This window comes from Convolutriloba macropyga, chromosome 4 (genome assembly GCF_964194025.1).
Source record: "Convolutriloba macropyga chromosome 4, txConMacr16.3, whole genome shotgun sequence".
In the NCBI taxonomy this organism is placed as follows: domain Eukaryota; kingdom Metazoa; phylum Xenacoelomorpha; order Acoela; family Convolutidae; genus Convolutriloba; species Convolutriloba macropyga.
The window spans coordinates 52377319-52395825 of NC_134471.1; the positions used below are offsets into that span (position 1 = coordinate 52377319).

General features: G+C 36.0%; 2 protein-coding genes across 2 annotated transcripts; one reads left to right on the forward strand and one right to left on the reverse strand.

The window, feature by feature from the left end:
* Positions 1-1746: 1746 nt before the first annotated feature.
* LOC142337741 (dnaJ homolog subfamily B member 12-like) lies at positions 1747-9193 on the forward strand. Its single transcript, XM_075387220.1, has 3 exons — positions 1747-2449; positions 2824-2979; positions 8384-9193. The coding sequence occupies exons 1-3, from the start codon at positions 1780-1782 to the stop codon at positions 8740-8742; spliced, it is 1185 nt and encodes a 394-aa protein (XP_075243335.1). The 5' UTR covers positions 1747-1779; the 3' UTR covers positions 8743-9193.
* Positions 9194-10764: 1571 nt separating this feature from the next.
* Positions 10765-17589, reverse strand: LOC142338499 (uncharacterized). The gene is made up of 4 exons (XM_075388281.1): positions 16609-17589; positions 12342-12475; positions 11800-11926; positions 10765-11099 (listed from the first exon to the last, which is right to left on the reverse strand). Exons 1-4 carry the CDS (start codon positions 16755-16757, stop codon positions 10883-10885), a joined length of 627 nt encoding a protein of 208 aa, XP_075244396.1. The 5' UTR covers positions 16758-17589; the 3' UTR covers positions 10765-10882.
* Between the last annotated feature and the right edge of the window lie 918 nt (positions 17590-18507).

Here is an 18507-nt window from a genome sequence, read left to right on the forward strand (position 1 = left end):
AGTTCAGCTAATTTTGTGTAAAATAGAACACATGACTGAACTGAGGGACGAAGTATTTTGGGGGGTATGTATTTTGCAATAATTTAGAAAAAAATATATATATTTTTAAGAAATAACTTAAAGGGGAAACCTATTCAATTTCGATTTATTGCGTTTTCTGTAATGTTTAATAGCCGCCCTCATCTTCTCAGCCGGCTATTATAGCGCTCCTTTTTTTACTTCGTCGAACTTTTCTTTCACTTTAGCCATTTTGCCGCTTTTTCGACATTTTGCGTGAAATTTTTTTGACTTCTCTAGGCTAGTTTCACTCTTCTGTCATTCTGCTAAAAGTCCTTCTTTTAAACAGCAAAAGCAGCTCAGCAAAGCAATTCAAAATGAAGAGAATCAGTATACAAAATTAAAGTCAGAAATAGAAACGGGATAAACCCATAAAGCTTTAGTTACTATCTATGATGCTTATTGTTATTGATACTAGACCCTGTAGCCTCTCACTGAGAGACAGGAGTATGTTCAATTACGAAATGACATCAAAATAAATCGTCCTTTAAATGTTTTTATACAAAAATGAATTTTTGTTGATATTTTCTTTTCTTTCAATCCCAATAGAGTTATGGGAATCAACGGCGGCTATTTTCCGGCAATCTGCCGGGTATGTTTTTTTATGTCCCCCAATGAATAGTTTTTAAGAACTTACTGCCAATCAAACCCCTAGAAACAATATACAGGGTTACAATATAAAGAATAAATTTGAGTAAAAAGTTTGCAGAAATTTTTTTTTTACTATTTGTGTTCTTTGAAGGAAGTTTATAATGATGACTTTTGTGTGACCTAAAATGTTCTGATGTCTGAGATTGCTAGTCAAGCGGAAGCCACTTAAGTTCTTTAATTTGAATGGAACTATCAGTAACAATAAAAAAGAAATTAGGTTTAAAGAAAAAGAAAGTTTTTTTCCTTTTCTCGAGGACTTGTAATGTTTTTTGTCTCAATTGAACCCTAATTGGTCAATTTTGTGAGTTTAAATTAAGTCATTTTTGGAATGAACTAAGAGATATGGGTTTCATGTTGATAAATAGCTGCCGTCAGCCTCTCTATGGTTATTATTTAGCTGCTCTTTTTTAAATTCACTTTATGAAAAGCTTTTAATGTACAGTTTCTTGCACCATGTGTTCTATTCAAACATCTATCTAAACAACTATCTTAACTAACTAAGCTTCTATCTAATCAGCAAAGAGATTTGGGTTTCAAGTTGATTGTAATTTACCACAGATATTTAAAAGTAATGTTTTCTAAAAAAACAATAGATCTTTTTTTCAATGGAAAGAAGGAAAGATTTCTTTCCTTCTTTTTCTATCTAGAAAAAAATGTTCTCATTACTCTCACATTCACAGCGAAAAAAAAAACAAACTTGACTGGCAACTTTTTTTTGTTTATTTCAAATCACAGGTTGGGACATTGTGCAAACTCACTTTACCGATCCGCCTCTTTTCCTATTGATATCATGTGTTAGCTATTTTATCAGGTGAATTTAACTAAGACTCGTTTGCACTCAATTCTTTATAAAGTTTTTTGAAACACGAAAAAGATAAGATTTAAGTTTTGGAAGCTCTTTAGCTGTTATTAATTAGTCTTACAAAATCAATGGAGGGCAATGGTCATCACTTGATCAACATTACCATGTAAAGTTATGCAGTAATTCTTAAAGCGCTTTCGTGTAAAAGAGCTTGAAAATTTTTTTATAAAAGGAGGACGGTCAAATTTTATGGTTGTTCTTCAGATGGCATGAGTGAGGGAACAAGGTACAGATTCAGTGGAACCGGCGGTACATACAGTACAGCTGCGGATCCCCCTCTCTCATCCCGCAAAACGCAGTCCCCTCATTCCAACACAGACTCCACACCTAACGGGACTGCATACACCCACGCATCTAACAGTAGTTACACCAATTCACACTCAAGTAGTAATAATAGTAGCAGCAGTAGTAGTAATAGACATCAAGCAAATCACAGTTCAGATTCGGCAAATGCCACGAGATCCAGTACCACCTCAACCTCGTCAACTTCTGGATCCGGGGCCGCGACATCGGCAAGTGATTACACCTCAGAACAAGCGGCAGAAGTACAACGCTTGAAAAACTGCAAAGATTACTACGACCTGTTAGGCGTTGCCAAATCAGCCTCCACTGAAGAATTGAAACGGAAATACCGAAAACTGGCGCTTAAGCTACATCCAGACAAGAACAAAGCACCAGGAGCGGCAGAAGTTTTTAAAACGATATGTAATGCTTACGGAGTCTTAAGCGATCCAGATAAAAGGCGGAGATATGACCAGTATGGAGCCGAAGGTCCACAGAGAATGTCGAGTAGCCGGCAGTACTCCAGTTATTCAGACATGCATCATGGCTTTGAACAGGAGTTTGACCCTGAGGATATATTCAACATGTTTTTTGGAGGTAGGGGTGCCATTTTCGAAGCAAAAGGATTTCGATCGATGCACTTGAATGTTATTTCTAATTGAAATATGTTGTATAATTTACGTCTGTTCTAATTGAGCGTTGAGCAAGAATGCATTTAAGCTGTTCAATGTCACAATCTATTAATGTGATGCGTCTGAAGAACTTGATAAAAATGAATAAAGTTCCGTGATCATTCACGTGAGGAGAACAAATTTTTAGGGAATCTACTTGATCGTTCACAACGAGAAAAAAACTAAAGCAACTGGTAATTTATTTTCGCACTCGGTCTGCTTTGAATATAGGCTGTATTTTTCTTTTTGGGTCACTGCGCGTATGATTCAATCGGAATATAAATCAATATAAAATTTCAGGCATGGGTGGTGGCACGCGAGTGTACACTTTTGGCCCAGGAGGGGGTCTGTACAGACAGAGACACCACACGAGGCGGCATGCTGGCCACAATCATCATGGACATGCAGATGACCAAAACACTGCTGCTGCAAACTACGCAGTCTGGATTCAGCTAGGTACCTCCCTTTTCTCATTGCCAATCAATTAAGCTGGTAACTTCGGAATTCACAAAGGCTCAAATGGAGCAAAATAAGATGATGCCTTTCTTTGGAACTGTCTCCTCGGCAAACCTTTTTGCACGCTTCAAACTTGGGTTTTAGAGATAACTTGTTTTAGTTTTCCTTGGGTTTTAGTTTCTCAAAAAAATTAGAAACTTGATTTTTTAAAAAAAAGTATCGTTTTACTTCATCAACTATAATAGTAGTGCTAGATATTGTTTACAGGCATAGTTGCTGGGGATAGCATAGGATCAATCAAATTTTACCTTATAGTAATTTTTATGACAAAATTGCACGCTGCTAAAAAATGAACTATTAAATTGATTTTTGTTCCAACCCCACTTAGTTGGGAGAGTACATGCTCAACTGCTTTTTCCTTCAGTCAATTTTGGCCGACCAATATATGATGTAGAAAGACATGCGTGATATAATCAGAAAGTCTATGGAGCTTAGATTATATAATTAAAAAGATTTTTAGAATTTCGTCTTTTTGGAGGAATTACTGGGGTTTGAACTTTTGTTAACATTCGGCGGATTTTCTCTATTTTGTTCACTTCTTTGGTAATTCAAGAATTTGAAAAACTGCATAAATATGTTAAAATCGTTAATTTTTTTGACAAATGACACCAAATCGCCCTTTTTAGCCCCCTGTCTCAAATTGGCCAGGAAAACAGACCTGAGAGCATCTTTAGAAACTCAAATGAGGGCTGTTTTGACTGTGCTTTCTAGATGATTGTTCTGGAGTTAAACTTTGCCGTTTTGTCTATTAAAATCGATATTTAACTAAATTTCATTTTTTGTATTTGACATTTTTCTATGCAGGATAAGCTTGTTTCTGTACGCTTGGTCCTTAATGTTGAGGTGCGCTGCTGCTCAGCCAGTATTTCAAAAAATTTTCACTTTATTTCAGGACTTGACTGCTACGGTTTTCTTAAAACCTGTTCACATGTTTCATTAATAGCCGCAGAACGATAGCTGAGGCTATTATTGGCCTTCTTTTGGTTTTTTTGTAGTCAAGCTTTTTGTTACGACCATATGACGTCAATCACTTCAAATCTGCTTTTTGTTCATTGGTTCATGCAATTTCAACTAAATTGCGTGCGTGGTGTCATTTTCATTCTCATTGGAGCGAGTTCTTTGTTCATTCGCGTGATGAATTGGGTCACATGTGACTTCCTCGCTCTCCAAAACGACTTACTCTCTCTGAATTTGACTTTTGTTTACCTTAATTCAATGAGATAAGTTCAAGTGAATGTGTGTCACTCTAATTGATGGTAATTGCTGGTAGTCTGGTAGCTAATAGAGGCAGCATTAACTCAAACAGACTCTTAATCAAAATACATCTCATAATTTATCAAAAAAATTTGCGGATCTACGAAGCTTTTGTGGTTATTTTCTGCCAATCTGCCAGCTATGTTGTACTCCATTTTGTCGACTTGTAATTTTGTGTTATGAATGACAGGGTTCATATCTGCTCTTTTTGTTTGCAGCTGCTCTTTTTGTTTGCAGCTAATGTTGACAAAGTCAACGCTGATGGTCTAGTTTTTTAAGCATTTTTAACTTCCCCTTCTTTTTAATTGTCTCGTTGTTTTTACGCTGTTTGGCTTAGTGGAAATAACAAATGATGTTGGCTGATTAAAGTGGGTGACAATTTTGTGCGATTGATTGTTTTTTTAACTTTGACGCCGCTTGTTATTTGTCGATTTGCGTGTTTTGCTCATTTTGTAACCTTGTTTTCTTACGTACAAGCAGCGGTAATTTATATAACGTTGTGATTGGTTGTAACTTTGATACCACTAGTTTTCGAAAAACAGTGTCCTTTTTAATAGCCGCCCTCATCTTCTCAGCCGGCTATTATAGCGCTCCTATTTTTTTTTTTACTTCGTCGAATAAAAAAATGTTTCGCTTTACCTCGCCTTTTCAACATTTTGCGTGAAATCTTTTTGACTTCTCTAGGCTAGTTTCTCTCTTCTCTCATTCTGCTAATAGTGATTTTGAACATCAGTTGCTCAGCAAAGCAACTCAAAATGAACAGAGTCAGTATAAAAAATTGAAGTCAGAAATAGAAACGGGATAAACCCATAAAGCCCAATTTTAGATGCCCGCTATTTGAACGTCGTTCCTGTAAGTATTAGTTACCTCTCTCTAATGCTTATTGTTATTGATAGTAGCCCCTGTAGCCTCTCTCTACGAAACAGAAGTATGTTCAACTACGAAATGCCATCAAAATAAATCGGACTTAAAAAAATGTTTTTGTACAATTTTTTTTTTCAATATCTTCTGTTATTTCAATCCCAATCATGCTTATTGGAATCAACGGCGGCTTATTTCCGGCAATCTGCCGGGTATGTTTCAGGTTGTTTCCCTGCACTTCGATGACTATGAAAGGCCGTTAAAACGGTATAGAGGCCAATATTGAACTCAATGGGTTTGGCTTTTTTCGATTTGACTTAAGGTTTTTTCTGCCTCGATTAGTGTTACGAAGAGGCTCCAAGAGGTTAAAGAGGCTACTTTTCCTTGACTACTACCGCTGAGGAGCTCGATAATTTTTTGTGAGGGCTTCTGTTACTTTGCTTTTTTTGTGGCTTTTAGATCAATTGTGTGAACAAATTTTTTAACCTATTTAAGAGGTACCATCCTGTAGGTTATAATTTTAACACACATGATCTTTTTAGTTTTGCCAACTTTCTCTTTTTGTCTGTAGTTTGACATTGTTTATCGCATGGGCCTTCCAAGAAGTAACAGATCCAGTTAAAAGCTATTAGTTCTTATTATCTTAACAACATTTCTTGAACCAATTTTTTTTTGTATTTGCGCCTTTATTTTATTTGTTACTCCTAACTCGTGTCCGGTGTCCTGTTGTTGGTATTGGAATGTAAACTGATATGTTCAAAAACTTTAATTATCGTCTATTTAATTAAAGCTTAATTATAATCAATTAACTAAAGTTCTATATCATTTTGTTCAGTTTACAACTTATGCTACATCGCCTAATTTCAAACACTTTTACTAATTTTCTACTTTTTTAAAATTGTATTGCCACTTTGTTAACTTTGTCAAATGGTTGATTGGTGGAAATAGAAAAAATAGTGGATAGCTTCTATTATTAAGTACAAGGAAATGGGCAAGGTTTTTATATATATTTACGTGTTTCGTTAACTTTGAGGCCACTAATTTTCGAAAACTATTTGATATTGACCAATTGTCTTTTTCGGCCCTTTAGCTACTCTGTCTCATTGGTTCTGAACAGAGGTGGTGTATGTTTTCTACGAACTTTTTGCGAGGTATTATTCAACACGTTGTAGTTTGTTTTGTATTTTTCACACACACTGCGTTTCGAAGAAAAAGATGTTATTTTTTCATATTCGTTCTCTTATTGTCTACTATCCGGAATGTATGGGCCTGAATATTTTTTTACTTCTTGAGTAACTTCTTCACTTCACTTCTTCATTATGGGTGATTTCAATTGCTCTCTTTCCGAAATGAAGTTTGTTGCTAATATAAAAGCGGTTGTTACCGGTTGATTCTCAAACCATTGTAGCTTAGTGATTTAAATGTCTGTCTGATATCCTGGCGGTCTTGGGTTCGAACCCTTATGAGGACTGAGTTTTTGCACCCATAAGCAGAGCTATTCCCCTAAAGTAAATTGCCTCCCGCCTGTCGTCCGAGAGCAGTTCATCTGACGTTAGTCGTTTAGTTTGTTTTGACTATCAAAGTCTGTTTTTATTTACGTTATAAATGTTTATAGTGAAATAAATGTTTATTGTGAATTCTCTAGACTATTTAGGTTTTTGGATTGTAAATCATGCCCTGTCCTTATATATATATATATATATATATATATATATATATATATATATAAATTTGTTTTCTACTCTAATTCCTCGCGAACAAAGTTATTGAGCTAAAATTTTTCTCGACCGTTTTGACATTTAACTTGAGCCTTGTCAAACTTTTGTCAGCGATCTAACTCGACTTTCAGTCTTCAAAAAGGAGAAACTCAGAAACCCCCAACTTAATAAATCTCTGATTCGCTCACTCATGGATTTTCTGAGCTCTAAGGGTGCGGTTTGTTGAAGCTGTTGAGGCACGCTTGAGAAGACATTCCCTACCCATAGCGCTTTTATTATTGACCTGAGGCTACCTTCTCTGTGCCTAAGCTAGCTACAACCAAATTGAACCTCTCGTTTGTCTTTTGAGAGCAATTCGTTGGTGGTAGATGGTTGTTTTTTTGACCACTTTTTCGACGCGCCGAGAAGTAAAATGGGGTACTTTTTGTGGCGTCTACCGCTCGGCTACTAAGTTTTTGCGCTTGAGGCCTTCTTGTACCTGTATGAAATTTATTTTGAGCATTGTTGATTTGTCTCAATGATTGACTTCTGCGCTCACTTGATAATTCTTAATTGGGAATGCAAAATCTAATTGAGACTGCATTTAAGCGAACCAATAGAGATTGGTTTATTTGAGAGACATTAATGTTTTTAATTTGATTTGAAATTAGGAAAGCTTATCTGTTTAGAGTCTGTTCTTTTGGTTTAATACTCAAAAAGGTTTATTTAATAAAAAACAATGTATCAGATTTGAATCAAAGGTTTTACTTTGTTCAAGTTTTTGGCATTCTTTTGAAATAAAACAATATAAGCTCACTGTAACTAATATCACGCAGACGTCTGTCTTCATTTGAGAATCCATCAGTTTTAAATTACAAAGCACGAACTACTCTTCAATAATTTAAAAGTTAAGAATTATACATCCGCTTCATTTGGGCCACAATTGAGCCAAAAATTAGGAGGAGTGAGATCGGAACCGAGCATCCTTGTTTCTTTTCACACCGAAAATTGTAGTAGTCACGAAGAAAAGAAATATTTATGTCAGTAAGCGTTGAATGTGATCTTTACGTTCATTGGCAGCAAATCATTGAATTGAATGTATTAATAATTTCATGTCTGATAAAATTGTAATCAATGTGATGCGAGCAGAAAAATTTAACCCGATATTTCAATTCTTTTTGAAGTTGACAGTGGTTACTTTTGCTTTCGCTTATGCTGTTGATGAGTTTCGTGCGTCTTATTTCAAGTTTAATTTTTCGTCATTTTTTTAAAAGAATTATGTAATGTATCCTTTTCTGAATCTCACGTTGCACATGCAAAATTTTACTGCCAGAAATCTGCAAAATTTGTTGGGTATGTTTTTACAGTCCAAACATGATGCCCTGAATAATAATTAAATTGCATTATTTTTTAAAGCACGAGATGAGGTCTCGACAAATATTCAGTAGTGTGTGGTAATTAAAGATGTTCTATGCGGATATTCTATGGGTATATTAGTTAAAGACACGGAACATCTTGAATTTGTGTTTTAGCCCCAGTTCTCATCCTGTTCCTAATGTCTGCCCTCTCAGCATTTTTCGCCTCTGAGCCCGTCTACAACCTATACAGGGAGTCGCCTTACATAATCGAACGACAAACCACAAATCTCAAAGTGAAGTTTTACGTCAAGCCAGATTTCTCTCAAACCTTCAAATCAAGTATAAAGCAACTGGAACGCGAAGTGGAAAACGACTACATTAATCTGGTTCAGCAAAAGTGTTATCAGGAAAGACAGAATAAAGAAAATACAAAGTTAAGAGCCAGATATTTCCGAGATGCGAAGTTGTTGGAGAAAGCTGAAAAAATGGATACGCCTAGCTGTACTCGATTACGAGAAGTTTACGGAGGGTGATAATAAAATGTTAAATGCGCAATTTTTCGACAAAACGCCAAGTTTATATGTTTAATCTACGTTTTTTGTATTACCCATCATTACACGACTTTAGATTGACGTGAATAAATCAACCCGCTTTGATTTTTTTTTGTGGATAAAGAAGTTGTTTCACGTTGAAGGTGCCCATTTGTTTTCGGATGCCAGTTTGAAAACCCTGGAATGAACTTGAAATGCCTCAAGATAGCGAATCCTATTTTCTTGTGCTTTTGTCCAGAAATTATATTTGAATTGATCGATTTTGCTGATAATTTATATGCGACCTTTATTATATGTATATATAATCAATCTCCTATTCTAATTTAGTGCTGAAGGAACGATGGATGATGTATATCATGATTTGAATGTTTTATTTCGTGACATTGTTAGACATGAGAGAGTCCGTTGTCATTAATGAAATGTTTCCCACAAACTTTTATACCAACAGAGTTGTAGGCTTATCGTCTTCTGGGAGTTACCAGGTCTGAAAGTTTTTTTGTGAACTGGTCATATTTCGAAAATTTAGTGGGTGGAGGGATGTATCATATGCCCAACTGGTTTTTGTCAACTCAATTTTAGCTGAGAAGTATATTTGTAAGGTTTAATTAAATGGATTTTAGCGTAACAAAATTGATTGAAAGTATGGAATTTTTCTCCCGAGGAGTCATCGAATTTGAAAATTAACAAAATTGATGCATTTTTGGCTCTAAATGTTTCAACCTTTATCTAATTTGCTAACTATAGGCCATTTTTGCCATATTTCAACAGCAAAGATGTACGGTCTAAATTTAGTGAGGTCTTGATTTTTAGTAATTGCGTTTAATTTTTTTAGTCATGCACGTAATACAGGGATTATTTAACATGTCATGCAAATCGTATTGTACTTCAAGTTCAATTTTTTTGTCAAACCATTGAAATTATGCCCGATCACCAGAAAGGATATGACCCACTAATGAATCTGATCGGGCTAATTTGTATAAGTGCGCTATACTTTTCAATTTTGTCGAACGTTATTTGAAGCAGTTGTTCTAGTCAAATGTGTCTTTTGGTTTAATTTTTGCGTGAACTATTTCCCCTTTCGACACAATTCTTCACAATTGATTTTCGCTGGATTCCTTACTCTCAAACAAAGTTCAGCAATTATATTAGTCCCATGCAGTTATATTAGTCATATGGCCCTTTTAACTAACTGTTCCTCCTCATAAACGGAATGAACAGGTGACGCCCGGAGAGCTTCAAGTGGCTGAGCAGCTCTTAGAGCCTTGTGCCTTACTAGTCTTTAGGTATTCTCCGAAACTGTTTCGAGGAGACAATTTCATTGAGTGAAGAGCTGTTCTTAATCTTAAAAAAATGACTCCCCCCTCAACACCCCCCCGTCCAACCTCCTTCTGGCGATTTGGACCCCCTCTCGTCGCGCCCTCCCAATCCTTCCTCTCGCCTTCGCTTGACCCCTCTCTCTCCCCCATTCCGATCACCCCACTAGTGCTAGCATCCCAGCTCCAGCCAACCTCTCATTGGTCATTTGAGAGCAATTCGCGCGACGTCAGTCGTTTTTTTTTTCAAAATTGATCCCATTGCGCTTGTTCTCATTTGCGCTCATTCAAAATTTCCAGCTGTTTACTACTAGTAGTCAAATAAAGAGCTCCGAAATGATATTGTTGCAAAAATTTATTTTGTGGTCTATAATAAACTATAGTAACATTATGTGAGGCCCTTTGACTATCTCGCGCTCCGCTAGCCTTCCATCCCCTCAGCTGGCTACGAAAGAATTGAGTCCCCGCTTGTTGTTTGAGATCAATTCGTCTGAAATTTCTCGGTGAAACTTCGAGCAGAATAAACGTTGGAAATTTATGAAAGTGGGTTTGAATCAATTCGTATTTTAATCAGATCTGTCAAATGGTCTGTCTGGTAAATGAAAACTACATGAAATGTTGGAAAAATTTGTTGATGTTCCGAAATTGAACTCATATTTAGAGAGGCTCTGTTTTTATTCGAGGGAATAAGTTCAGAAAAAAAATCAATTCGCAATACTGATCTAAAAATCTGTTGACAATTTATAAGTATAAACAGTTTATGATGACAGTCGTTTAGCACTGATTAGCAATTTGTGGCTCCTTCTGAGTTAGTACAATTTTCCTTTGGGAAAGTAGTCGCATTGTGGGTCGGCGTATGGGTCGTGTGCTGGACTAGCCAGTGCCATTCTGGCGTGTAATACTCCGTCCAATCTGGCCGTGACTGGGCTGCTCTTGAGGTGGAATGTGATTCCAGTGATTACGAGGGAGGCCATAGTTGCAATTATGAAGATGATCAAAGCTGGGAAAAGTCGCTTGCCCAGAGCTCTGCAAGATATAATTTTGCTAATGGGCTATTTTTTTTAAACTTTTAATCAATCTTTTGGAGAAATTTCTACTACGGTACTGCCAACAGTAATTAAGACAAATATTTAATGCTAAGAGGACTCGAACCACGGTCTAGTGTGTTAACATGTACATCACATGCTAGTAATTTGGCTATGGTGTTTGTTGGAAAGCAATTTGTATGAATTTTTTTGTTTTTCTATGGATGTACTGTGCTATATGTTGCAAAATCCGGTTGCTAGAACATTTTCAGTATGACCTTATAAGGCAAGTAGGTTGATCATATATTCTTTTTGAATATAAAAATAAATCTTTTTTGGAAAACTGTTTGATTATTCTAGTGTCAATTATACTCGTGCGCTATTTAGTGCAAGTCCGAGTCATTGTAATACAGTATGTTAGATTTTTTTAAAACAATTTCTGGGAGCGGTTTTTTAGATATAATATGGCTGTCAAGTTGATAACAGCCGAAACCATAATCAACCATAATATAAGATTAACTCGTATCCATAAGTTAAAGTTGCAAAATAAAAAGTGCCAAGTCAATTAAAATGGGCGTGGACGGTTAAAACGTAAATGAGTTAGCAATCAGATTAGGTGATGTCTTAAAGTTTCAGTCTTTGATCTTCTGAACTATATTGGGTTGTGGCACTGGTTGGTTATATATTTTTACTTAACATACCTTTGTTCGCTGGGTGACTTGTGTGTCTGACTCATGTCAGTTGGTTCTCCCTTCTGATTGGCTGAGATTGTAAACTGGTTCTCTCCATTGCCTGTCTGAAAACTGTGTGTGTACACTGTACGATCGCCTGCAATAGTCAAAATCTAGTCTTTAAATTTCAAAATCTTTTGATCAATGTTATCTGTTTATATATCAATCACACTCTCTCGATTTATCAGATTTATCTGGATTTATTTTTTATTGGTTTTCATTTTGCTCTCAAATAATGCTTCTGGCAATACTCCTGTCCTGTCATTTTTTCTTAAAGTAATTTTTCGTGCGACGGAATTTTCGTCTGCCCATTTTCTTTCATCACAACACTTAAATAACTTTTTACCTGGCTTCTTGAGCTTTCCGTTTTAAACTCGTTCACAGTATAAAACAGCGCAATTTAATCGACCCCCTTCCTGCCGGTCGTTTGAGTGCATTTGGTCCCATATTAGTGGGTTATGTTCATAATATTTAGATGGGGGGATTTTCGTGGTTGAAATGGGATAGTAGACCTGGAATGATGACATTTAGCAAACAGTTGCTGAGTATATTGGGCTTGTCTCTCAGCTCAGCCAGCTGTCTCATAGCATGGGCATAGACACCTTTCTCCACGTTGTTCATGGGACCATAAGTCTCTCGCTGGTAGCTGAAATGATGACAGTCGTGATCTTTGTGTTTTTTTGTGTTTTAAATTGCAATTAACGAACTATTCGATTTCAAACTTCAGAACTTTTGAAACTACGAACTGCGAATGAAACTTAATGGTGGCTTTGTTGTAGAGAACCCTATTATTTACAGACTTGTGCCAAACAAAAAGTTAAATAGGAAATTCAAAATTTTGGGTCTTTCCCATTATAGCCCCCTCAGAAAATTATAGCCCCCCAAAAATCAAGTTATAGCATACAATTAAATTCATCATTTATGCTTACAATTGTTGGTTACAAGTTTTTGTTTTGTTCCAGTATCGAATGCTGGAATTTTCCAATCGCCGTCATTATTTAATGGAACGGGTCCAGGTTTTTTCGAGAAACATGCTTTCTGAACAGGAACTCCGTCCGCAAGATACGAATCAATCATATCCCTATTAGTCCCATGCATTTTTTTGTTTTTTGATTTTGCATCCCTCCACATTGACTCAACGCTATTCGTGTGTGCGCCTGTCGTCGCATCCACAAAGTTTTCAGAATTGTTTACGGTTTGATGACTGTATGAGGGATGCTTGTCGAGAACTTTATATGCAGACCATAAATCCGAAATTATCGTTGACCCAGGCTCAACATAGTTTTCAATGCACTTCATAAGTGTGTCAATTCCGATTTTCAACTTTTACAACGAAAGCTTTCTTTGTCTCACGACATATTCCTCCAAAAACCCAAACTTGTGGGTACACTTGGCCCGGCCCCTGTTTGATTTACGTTTGGAGAAGAGACTTTCATCTATCTCAACGATGCAATCTTTTCCACCAATTTTTTCCGAATTGTCTATCATCAGCCATGTGCAAACCTCCCTCATGTACATGTTGAAATCCACAGCGGTATTCTTGGACATTCCCAGCTGGTTTTTGCACTAGTTGATTGTTGCAACATCAGTGCTCCATGCGTATATGAACAATAAGATTTTGTCAAGTCCCATTCGAGATCCAGCCAACCATGTTCCAGTTCTGATACGGTAATCCACTCGGCATCCCCTGATTTTGCATCGCCATCTATCCCGTCGCGCTAGTTGGTCGTCAGGGCTGCTTAACAGCATCTCATGCCCGTTAGGGCAATGCTTCACTTGAGGGATTATATCATACTCTTGAAAGAGCGCTATTGTTTCCCATTTATTTTTGCAGGTTTCTACAATTTTCATTAAGTTCATAGGAGCCATTTCGTATTATCTCTGTAGCAGCTGAAATGCGGTTATGAGAAGTCAACTAAAATCAATTATAATGGGCAAGCCCATGTCATCATCCGGCGGCTCGCCTACAATGATTTCTGATTTTGTGTTAAAGAAGTGGTTATTAATTTCAGTGGCTCGCCTACATCGATTTCCGATTTTGTGTTAAAGAGGTGGTTGTGAATTTTCATCTGGGGGGCTGTAGGTTACATGCCCACTTAGCTGGGGGGGGGGGGGGGCTATGATGGGAAAGACCCAAAATTTTTATCGATTTCTGGGGTCACTTTACATCGATTAAATCTATTTTGTCGTTAGCATTTGCTTTTCCAAACACTCGACTGATTTTCTAAACGAATTTTCATCGCTGGGAGATCATAGACCAACAAAGTTCTCTGACGATTGTCTCGCTTTTCAAAGATGAATGTAAGCACTGGGATCCGCTTGTTGCTGTTTTAATCCTTTGTGTAAAATCATTTCGTAAAATGTGTTCTACCAATAAAGTCAAAACAAAATATGGCGAAAAATCAGAATATGTAAATCGATGAAATTTTTTGCTACATTTTCTTCGTCTGTCTGTTGTTATTTAAAAAATATTTTTGTGGACGTTTTTATTTTTTAATTGATTTCTACGTCCCTAATTTCTCTTGTTTGCTATAAATTGCTTGCATTCAATTTTAAGCTGCTGTGTCAATTGCTTGCAGTTTACTTGCAAAAGCCAAAGGAACTATTGGTTTCGTTCTAATTTAAGTCACTATATTCATTATAATCTATAATGAGCTCTTATTACAGTTTAAAATTGTGTCTGTTTAGCTTCAAAAAGAAGCTATAATCCTCCACCCGGCTTATCATTTGAGAGCATTTCATTTGACGTCCGTTAGTTGTTTCTTTTTGTCAACCGAAGATTTTCATTAGTCTTATATGCCAATTAAGGTTATCAAGTTGTTTATGAAAATACCTCGTATTCTTTCCGGTCGCACTCCTTAATATTTAACGCAGATTAGTTTACATATAATTACATGGCTCATTATTTTATAATATATTTTAATATATCCAGTCACTATCTTAAGTTCGTACTGCAGCGACAATCAAGCTGGAACAACTTTTTCTGCGCTAACTTTTTCTTTCTTAACGAGCCAAGAAAGTTTGATTTTAATCTGATTTTATTAAATTTTTTCCAGGACTACAATCAAGAAAATTTTGTTTTTAAATTTCTCGAAGCGGAAAGAAATCTGATCAAGATATACCCTTCTCATCGTTTGAAGATATCTAAATGTTTTTGGTGGATTTTTCGTCATAATTTTTCATGTTTTTCAGACGTTAATATGATTCAAAAGAGCATATTTTTAAAACCATTTCTCCAGTTTCTATAGGTACTTGCATTTGTGACGTCATTTATTTCTGCCATGGGCATAAAATTCCTTCATTCGTGTTTTCTAATGTCTCAAAATGTATTCAACTTCAAGTACTCGTATTCTTTAATTTTGTATCAATGTTTACTTTTACATTATTATTTCCTAGAACTCATCCTAGAAAAAGAACGATGAAATTTACTGGTCCATGGTTTTTTAGATTCAAAACATTTATTATAAATCTTCGCGTTGTCTCTTATTTTTCAATTTCTTCAATTTGCGGGTATTGAACTCAATTCAAGGAACATGTGACAACCTTTACTTTCATCAGTTTTTCGGATTTTGTTTTGTGATGATAACCTCCGTTTTTACGATTATGCACCCAGGACCGTGGTAAGTGATGAGATCAAAAGCTGATTAATTGCTCTTAAACGAAGTTTTAGGCAATTATTGAGGCGATACATGTGTGTCTTTCATCATGCGAAATTTTCGTTTGGCCATTTTTGCTCTTTTGTTCTGAAAGATTCTTTCGATTGAGTTTTTCACGCTTGATTTTTGGGTGGCCTAAACTTGTCTGATTCAGAAATTAAGTCTTGCTGAAATAAAAAGTGATTGTAAAATAAGCATGCACAGGGGACTGATGGCCGAGTGGCTAATTCTTTAGTCCAGAACTGCGGATGATGCGGGTTTGAAACTCACACCCATAAAAAACTATCTGAGCTGCAGCGCCTGTGAATTAAGTTTCCCCGACTTTTGTTCGAGAGCAATTTGTCCGACTTTAGGCGGTTTATATTCGTATTTGAGTAGTTTAGTATTTGAGAAGTTGAGTAGTTTTTAATTGATAGGTCACTCGAAAAGTCAATAATTGGTGACTGTTATTCATTGAGAGATTTCTTTTCAAGCAATCCACTTGCGTCTACTTTTGGAATGCTAATTGCTCTCAAACGTGGTTTATGTCAATTTTAGGGTTCTGTTTGTCTTATACAAATTTTATTTTGACCAATTTGAATTTCGAGTGACGTTTTCACACTTGAAGTCTCGATTTGTGTGTGATCAAGGTTGCTCTCATTCGGAGTTTGAAACAGCTGAAGTCCATTGGAAATTTACTACTTAGTGACACGAAATGGGTTGAGAGAGGCTAAAATAAACCTTGACACTTCCCGCACCTCCTGTCGTTTGAAAGTAGCTCATCCAATATTAGTAGATTATTTCTGTTTGCGATTTCTATTAAAATCTTTTACGTTGTACTGGGTGTTAATATTGAAAAGTTACTATTTACACTAATAAAATACAGGCCCTCCATCTCAAATGCGCTTTAAAAATGTTGTTTTCTAAATATAAATCGCAAAGAACTCACAATTCTTTTTTCTGGGCGCTATCTTGCCAAAACACTAATCCTAAAATAAAATGTTTGAATATTATGGCTGATGTGTTAGAATGTGTTCAAAGAGTAAAAAGGATATTTAAGAATCACTGTCTGTTATGAGTATGCCGTATCAGCAATACATGATTTAATTTTTTCGTCCGAAAATTTAGTGCTTTGTTTTCGTACCTTAAGAATGTAAGTATGACTTCTGCATCTAGACGTCCCTTGACTTCTGAAATTGGAATTGTGTCTCCTGCGAATCCGCTGCTCAACATTTCCATGGAAGAGGAGATGGTTTCCCCGTAGTTGTGTTGGAACTCGATGTCCGATTTCATTTAAAGCGTTAAAAGTAGTGACTTTTGAATTAGAAGTTATTTTTCTCAGCTGAGTTCTTTTTAAGTTGAAGCAAATTAAGTGATTGAAGTTTTAGAGGTTGTTTTAAGCAACTGAAAGTGTTAACTCTTGTGCAAAAATTAATTGAAGTTTTCTGCTATGTAATTTTAGCCACGTTTCTGAAGGACAATGATTAGAACCTGGGAATTAAAATAATTAATTCGCGATTGCTTGCGATCCACAGGTTCTATCTACTATGAAACTTAAATTTTCTCGTAACTGTTTCGCAATGCTGATACTGATAACTTGAATGAACGCTTAATTTGATCATAAAGTCAAGAACAAATAAACTGCAGTATTGCTATTGTATGGCCATAATGATAGAATGAAGTTTCGTAGAAGCGGCTGATTGACCCAAGTTGAGGTCAATTTATAACCAAAGAATTGATTACCCGATAACTAAGAAACAAATTTCAGATTATGTCAAGCCATGTGTCATAGTAACATAGTGATTAAGTAGTTAAATGAATGTCACAGAATTTTGCTCTGAAGTATACCAGAATTACTGTATGAGAAAGTAGTGATTTGTAATGTACGCACTATGATAGATAGTTTTATTCATCAAGTTTATTTGGGGGTGGGGGTGATTTCGGGGTTAAACAAGTAAGCCATAGCTGCGCTTTCTCAAACACACAATTGTATTGTACGGTTTTGATTGGTTTGAATAGCCATTTTTGATGTTAAACACGTGTTTTGACCATCGGTATGGCAAACTTATTTTGTGCTCTCTTAATTTAGATGTGTTGGTATTTCTGAAATTGTAGATGTTTGAATTTGGTCTATATCTGAATTTGCGGGCAAATAGTTAATGTCGAGTGATTAAGTTGTTGGATGTGGGCTACTGTGCCCGATTCAATACAAGACGTTCAGTGATTTTGAAGTAAATAGCACAGTGAACTCGAGAGAGGAATGCGTGTATGTACAGCCAAGTAGAATGTGCAGAAAAGCTACTGACAAAAAGAAAAATTTAAAGATTCTTCGAGGGGCACAGAATTGATTCCCCTGTAACTTTTTTCTTGAACAACCATATGTGCGTGTTCGTTCAAAGGCATTGATTGATGACGCAAATACTAGCCTCTATAGCCTGATTACTCTCAACTAAAACGAATAAAACAAGTGTCTGTTTTAAACTTCGGTTATTGTTGGTAATTTATTTTGAAGTGTAACAAAAGTCAGTTAAACAGGATTTCATTGAAGTTTTAGGGGTTGGGGGAGGGGCAGTATATGAAACGAACGAGGAAATTTTTCTACAGCTTTTTAGAATTTCCGCAATCTATGTTCTATATCATTTACTTCGGTTGTATAGATTGTTAGCTAATGCTTTAAAAAAAGAACAATCCAGTCAATGTGATTTTACTTTGTTCTGTTTTGTAGGTTTTCGGAAAGTAAACCTTCTTGGCGCAAAACCCGGCAGGTAGTTGAACGTTGAAATTTTGTTGGGAAGAAAAAAAATGCAGGCTCCAATAAACTTCGGCTTATTGATAACATCAGACTACAGTATAGAACAGATGGACCTTTGAATTGTCTTGTGACTTCAAAGTTGATTTTAAGTTGTCGTATTGTCTGGTTCTGTTCTCTTAAGCTCTTAATTAAGCTGTCCCGGTTATGTTTTTAACTGTTGTCCAAGGTTCAATGAGATCAAAGAGCTCCTCGCTTTATGTTCAATTATGTGCTCTTAATTGGAGAAAAGGA